Source organism: Pristiophorus japonicus, chromosome 1 (assembly GCF_044704955.1).
Source record: "Pristiophorus japonicus isolate sPriJap1 chromosome 1, sPriJap1.hap1, whole genome shotgun sequence".
Lineage (NCBI taxonomy): Eukaryota > Metazoa > Chordata > Chondrichthyes > Pristiophoridae > Pristiophorus > Pristiophorus japonicus.
In genome coordinates this window covers 231,267,194-231,274,141 of record NC_091977.1, presented here as the reverse complement: position 1 = coordinate 231,274,141, position 6,948 = coordinate 231,267,194, and the positions used below count along the sequence as shown (strand labels likewise).

General features: G+C 43.1%; 1 protein-coding gene across 1 annotated transcript in view; it reads left to right on the top strand.

Annotated features, from left to right (window-relative positions):
• Positions 1 to 5,247: 5,247 nt before the first annotated feature.
• Positions 5,248 to 6,948, top strand: part of svep1 (sushi, von Willebrand factor type A, EGF and pentraxin domain containing 1) — a 420,503-nt gene continuing 418,802 nt past the window's right edge. Inside the window, exon 1 of the mRNA XM_070887865.1 lies at positions 5,248 to 5,755. Coding sequence (XP_070743966.1) covers positions 5,255 to 5,755 — 501 coding nt within the window. The 5' untranslated portion in view covers positions 5,248 to 5,254. The remainder of the gene's footprint in view (positions 5,756 to 6,948) is intronic.

Genomic DNA, 6,948 nt, shown 5'->3' with positions numbered 1-6,948 from the left:
CAAAAAAGGTTACTGCATAAGATAAAAGTTCACGGGGTTGGGGGTAATATATTAGCATGGATAGAGGATTGGCTGACAAACAGAAAACAGAGAGTCAGGATAAATGGTTCATTCTCGGGTTGGCAATCAGTAATGAGTGGGGTGCCGCAGGGATCAGTGCTGCGACCCCAACTATTTACAATCTATATTAGCGACTTGGATGAAGGGACCAAGTGTAATGTAGCCAAGTTTGCTGACGATACAAAGATGGAAGGAAAAGCAATGTGTGATAAGGACACAAAAGCCTGCAAAAGGACATAGACAGGCTAAGTGAGTGGGCAAAAGTTTAGCAGATGGAGTATAATGTTGGAAAGTGTGAGGCTATGCACTTTGGCAGAAAAAAAATCAAAGAGCAAGTTATTATTTAAATGGAGAAAAATTGTAATGTGCTGTAGTACAGCAAGACCTGGGGGTCCTGGTGCATGAAACACAAAATATTAGTATGCAGGTACAACAAGTGATCAGGAAGGCAAATGGAATCTTGGCCTTTATTGCAAAAGGGATGGAGTATAAAAGCAGGGAAGTCTTGCTACAGTTATACAGGGTATTGGTGAGGCCAAACCTGGAATACTGCGTACAGTTTTGGTTTCCATATTTAAGAAATGATATATTTGCTTTGGAGGCAGTTCAGAGAAGGTTCACTAGGTTGATTCTGGAGATGAGGGGGTTGACTTATGAAGATAGGTTGAGTAGGTTGGGCCTATACTCATTGGAATTCAGAAGAATGAGGGGTAATCTAATCGAAACGTATAAGATTATGAGGGGGCTTGACAAGATGGATGCAGAGAGGATGTTTCCACTGATAGGGGAGACTTGAACTAGGGGCATAATCCTAGAATAAGAGGGCTGCCCATTTAAAACTGATTTGAGGAGGAATTTCTTCTCTGAGGGTTGTAAATCTGTGGAATTCGCTGCCTCAGAGAGCTGTGGAAGCTGGGTCATTGAATAAATTTAAGACAGAGATAGACAGTTTCTTAGGGAACTAAGGGAATAAGGGGTTATGGGGAGCGGGCAGGGACGTAGACCTGAGTCCATGATCGGATCAGCCATGATCTTATTAAATGGCGGGGCAGACTCGAGGGGCCATATGGCCTACTCCTGCTCCTATTTCTTATGTTCTTATGCATATGCACATAAGGGAACTTGCTCATTATCCATTTCAAGTGAGCATTATGTGAAATACTCTATCTGAGTACTGTACATATTTTAATGCAGTCTTGGTTGAGTTAGCTATCCATGGAGGGGGAGGCTGTCTTTTTGTGGCTATTTTGGTAGAGCTGGAGTTTTTTGAAAGGAAGAATTTAACTCCGAAACATTAGAAAAGCAGCTGTGATGTGGTGAGAGGAAGATTTCTCTCAAGCTCCATTCCTGTGCAACAGAGCAGTTAGTCACCAGGACGAGTTTGACTACATGAAGCAATGCTCTCTTCGCAAAATTGTTCTTTGAAGGATTTGCAATATAAATTATCACCATCTTTTCTGTATAATTGAACCATCGGGTGAGATGAGGTGAAATCTTTTTTTCGCAGTGAGTTGTTATGATCTGGATCGCACGGCCTGAAAGGGAGGTGGAAGCAGATTCAATAGTAACTTTCAAATGGGAATTAGATAAATACTTAAAAAGGAAAAATTTGCAGGGCTATGGGGAAAGAGCAGGGAGTGGGACTAATTGGATAGCTCTTTCAAAGAAACAGCACAGGCATGGTGGTCCGAATGGCCTCGTTCTGTGCTGTACGATTCTATGTTTCTACTAGCCACAGTTCTGCTGAAAAATCAGCAGGACTCCAACAAAAAAGGTCTAGCTGGTTGTCTCTGCTCTACCTGTTACTGCACTTCACAAACCTGTTTGCTATCCAGCATGTATTATTGTTCAATCGGGATCAAAGACACTGCTCTGTATAGAGTGGCGAGGATTACAGGGATTTCCCTTCTGGGCTGGTGGAAACATGCTGGACGTGCGCACTGTGCCCCCCACCCCCCCTCCCCACCTCTGCCCCTGCCACCCCCAACATCCCAACACCCAAGCCCATTAGAAAGTACAGGCCAATGTTACAAACAGTGGCGATTGACTGGTGGCTCCATATCTGAGCATATCACTGGGCCGATATCAGGCAAACATTTCTGAGACTCTCCGTGACTGTTTGGAATAAAAACCGAAAATGCTGGAAAACACTCAGCAGGTCAGGTGGCGTCTGTGAAGAGAGAGAAACAGAGTTCATGTTTCGGGGATGACCTTTCACCAGAATAGGAAGAAGTTAGAGATGTAACAAGATTTAAGTAAGTACGGAGGTGAGGAAAGAACAAAAGGGTAGGTCTGTGACAGGAGAGATTAAATGACAAAAATAATTGTTGGGGCCTCGCCAGCATTTGTGACTGGTCAGAGTATTGTGGCCAGCGCAAACTCCATTTTCCAGTAACCTGCCATTAAGATCCCATCAGTGGTGTCAGGCTTTTGCCTGATTTTTGACCATATGCTCTCGAGCATCTCATTCTATATTACGTAGAGAAATAATGTAATTTCTTACATTTGCCTTTTTTTAGAAAATCTTCCACTTATATGTTGAGTGACCAGAAGAGAAAAAAAGAAGGACTTGCATTTATATAGCAAATTTTATGGCCTTAGAATGTCCCAAAGCACTTTACAGCCAATTAAGTATTTTATTTTGAAGTGTAGTAACTGTTGTAATGTAGGAAATGCAGCAGCCAATTTACGCACAGCAAGATCCCACAAGCAGCAATGTGAAAATGATCAGATAATCTGTTTTTAATGATGTTGGTTGAGGGTTAAATATTGGCCAGGGCACCAGGGAGAACTCCCCTGCTCGTCTTCAAAATAGTGCCATGGGATCTTTTACAGCCACCTGAGAGGGCAAGCGGGGGCCTTGGTTTAACTCCCTCAGTGCTGCACTGGAGTGTCAGCCTACAATTTCCACTTCAGTCTCTGGAGTGGGAGTTGAATCCTCCATCTTCTGATAAGAACATAAGAAATAGGAGCAGGTTTAGACCATTCAGCCCCTGGAGCCTGCTCTCCCATTCAATAAATTCATGGCTGATCTTTTACCTCAACTCCACTTTCCAGCACTATCCCCATATCCCTTGATTCCCTTAATATTCAAAAAATTATACTCAACGACGGGGTATCCATAGCCCTCTGAGGTATAGAATTCCAAAGACTCACCACCCTCTAAGTGAAGAAATTTCTCCTCATCTCAATCCTAAATGGCTGACCCCTTATTCTGAGACTGTGACCCCTGGGTCTAGACTCCCAAGCCAGAGGAAACATCCTCCCTGCATCTACCCTGTCAAGCCCTGTAAGAATTTTGTATGTTTCAATGAGATCACTTCTCATTCTTCTAAACTCTAGAGAATATAGGCCTAGTCTACTCAATCTCTCCTATAGGACAATCCCCCCCATCCCAGCAATCAGTCTGGTCAACCTTCGTTGCACTCCCTCAATGGCAAGTCTATCCTTCCTTAGGTAAGGAGACCAAAACTGTACACAATACTCCAGGTGTGGTCTCACCAGGGCTCTATATAATTGCAGTAAGATGTCTTTATTCTTATACTCAAATCCTCTTGTAATAAGGACCAACATACCATTTGCTTTCTTAATTGCTTGTTGTACCTGCATGTTAACTTTCAGTGATTTGTGTACAAGGCCACCCAGGTCCCTCTGAACACCTGATAGAGGCAAGAGTGCTACCTACTGAGCCATGGCTGACATCTGAGTGTATGAAGTGATAACTGAATTCATATTACCACAGGGGGATATTATAGTATTTATACATTATTAAGTGACATGTTGATCTTGATATTGACATTTATCAAGAAAAGTACTGTAATTAAACAGATCCAATTCAAACAATGCTATCTTTGCAACAGAAAATTCTAGTTTGCTAATAATAAGCAGTACTAAGGGGGAAGGTCCAAATATTTATTGTTTAAGTAGATAAAACTATTATTGTGTTTAATTGGAGTTCCAAGTCAACCCTCTCTGTTTTGTAAAGTAAAAACTGTTTAAGCACAAAATCCAGCCTGGCACTCTCAGTGCAGTACTGAGGGGGTGCTGCACTGTCGGAGGTGCCGTCTTTCAGATGAAGTGTTAAACCAAATGCGGATGTAAAAGATCCCACGGTGCTATTTCAGTGTCCTGGCCAATATTCAATCCGCAAACAACACTAACAAACACAAATAATCTGGTCATTATCACATTGCTGTTTGTGGGAGCTTGTGAGCAAATTGGCTGTCATATTTTCCTACATTACAACAGTGACTACACTTCAAAAGTACGTGATTGGCTGTAAAGTGCTTTGGAACGTCCGGAGGTTGTGAAAGAAAGGTGCTATATAAATGCAAGTCTTTCTTTCTATTTACACAAAGAACATTTAATGTACTATGTAAGTTGATTTGGAATCACACTGACTGAAATCCCTTTCAAAGCAGTAATATAGAATGAAGCAAATTTTTTGAGTATTCTTGCCAAATGCGTTGGTTTAGCAGCTGAAGTAGTTTTCATCCAACTCATTCCTCACTCAGTCCCTAAAGCTGTCTGCTAATATGTATAGGGCAAAAGTTATAGTAAGAAATAAAACATGGTTTGAAAAGGCTGCTTAAAGTGCCTGCGTTTAATGGAATGTGTCAATCTCCGGCTCTAGTTATCCTCCTGGATAGATTAGGGATTGAGCACATTCATCAAAGTTACATTTAGTTTAATTTTAAAAAAACTTCATGATTGTTTAGCAGACGCAATCTGGGAGAAGTGCCATTGTTCAAGGTGAAACCGCGTCATTTAAACAATCGGGGCTGAAAAGTGCCAAAGTGTTTTCAATTAAAATGGCACTCTCAGTATCTGGTTTTGCCAGACATATGGGATCAATCAGGAAGTTTGTGCTGATGTTTTCTTTGGGAATGCTGATAGCTTGACTGCATATGTAGCAGCGACAAGGAATCTCAGTTACTCCAGCAATTTAAAAAAAAAACGCCCCTGCTTCAGTGTCAGACTCATAAAGACACTTAAGTTTCATCCTATCACAACCTGACTCCTTGTGCTGGTCTGCTGAGAAAGTGTGGTTATAAGAAACGATATCGAGGGAGAGAGATTATTTTGCCTGTATCCGTTTTACAGAACAAACTGTGCAGGAAACCTGGGATGTTCTGCAAAGACTGAATTATTATTTTTAGCTCTTTTTTTTTACCTGTTTTTATTTTTTTGGATCATGCGGCAGGCTGTAACTCTCTCTTTGTTTCTACATGCTGCCTGCTGCTTAGCTTCCTATCTCCCATTCACTTTCCAGAGGAACGGTTTAACGGGAAAGACGTTTGAGCTGAAAGAGCGCCGCAACGCCCTGAACACGGGCTCCAGCAGAGTGCTCAAGCTGGGCGCCGTCTTCAAGCGGAACGTGCGGAAGCTGAGAGAGAAGAGCCTCAGCCTGGACCTGGTCTTTCTGGTGGACGAGTCTTCCAGCGTGGGCAGCGCCAATTTCGTCAATGAGCTGAAGTTCGTCAAGAAGCTGCTCTCTGACTTCCCGGTGGTGCCGTCCGCCACCCGGGTGGCGATTGTGACCTTTTCCTCCAAGAACAATGTGGTGCCCCGGGTCGACTACATCTCGGCCCCCCAGTACCACCAGCACAAGTGCTCTCTGCTGAATGAGGAGATCCCCGCTATCAGCTACCGAGGAGGTGGCACCTTCACCAAGGGAGCTTTCCTGCAAGCGGCAGTAAGGCATTCTCCTGTTTACCGTTCGCTTCTCAGATAGGCTAGAAGAGTTGATCAGTTGATCTTTTGGCATGAGTGAAATGTAAGGTTGAAAATTGAAATGATGGCTTGTTGAAATGTGAAAGATCCACTGGCATTGGAGGGGGGGGGGCGGGGTGAGGGGGTGGTGGGGAAATGCTCCCCTTAGCTCAGGAGCTGAGTAATTTACGTTGTACACCTTTATTGCTTTTAACTCACGGTTAACAGATATTAAAATTTTTAAATTGTAGTCCCTATTCTAGACAGACATGCTATTGCAGAAACATTTTGAGCTCATCCCAAACTCTGCTGCCCGTATCCTATCTCACACCAAGTTCTGTTCGCACATCACCCCTGTGCTTGCTGGCCTACATTGACTACCTCGATTTTAAAATTCTTGTTTTCAAATCCCTCCATGACTTCACCCCTCCTTATCTCTGTATCCTCCTCTAGCCCTACAACCCTGCAAGATCTGTGCATTCCTCCAATTCTGCCCTTTTGCGCTCTGGAATTCTCTCCCTGAACCTCTCCACTGCTCTACCTCTCTCTCCTCCTTTAAGACGGTCCGTAAAATCTACCTCTCTGACCAAGCTTTTGGTCACCTGTCCTAATAACTCCTTATGTGGTGTGGTGTCAAATTTTGTTTGATAATTGCTCCTCTAACGTGCCTTGGGATACTTTACTATGTTAAAGGTGCTATCTAAATGCAAGTTGTTCTGGTTGATGTTGTCTTTGGCTGTTGATGCTGGCTTAGGGAAGCAACATGTCAGTTTGCAAGTTGCACAGAAATGATACCTAAAGTGCTGGTCTGCCCAGATGGGCTTTATAAGTCTATTTTAGGAAGGTTGAACAGTCACAAGTTGCATGCCGTCTTACAAGCACTTAAATTGCCTGGCTGTGAGGATAACACGATCATTTCCAATCTCTTAGCCAGACACTGGAGCAGAATGTAGTTTACAGACACTGCTCAAGCTCTCAAAGCTGCTGCGAGCTCAACTTACACAGAATACATGTCTGAACCTCTCAGTGGGTTTTTTACTGTAACCAGCTTCTGGGTTAAAGTTGTTTGATGCAATATGGTAGGATATCGCTACCATGAAAATAGCCATCCAAATAAATAAAGGTGCCAGCCGTGGCTTAGTTGTAGCACTCTCGCCTCTGAGTCAAAAGGTTGTG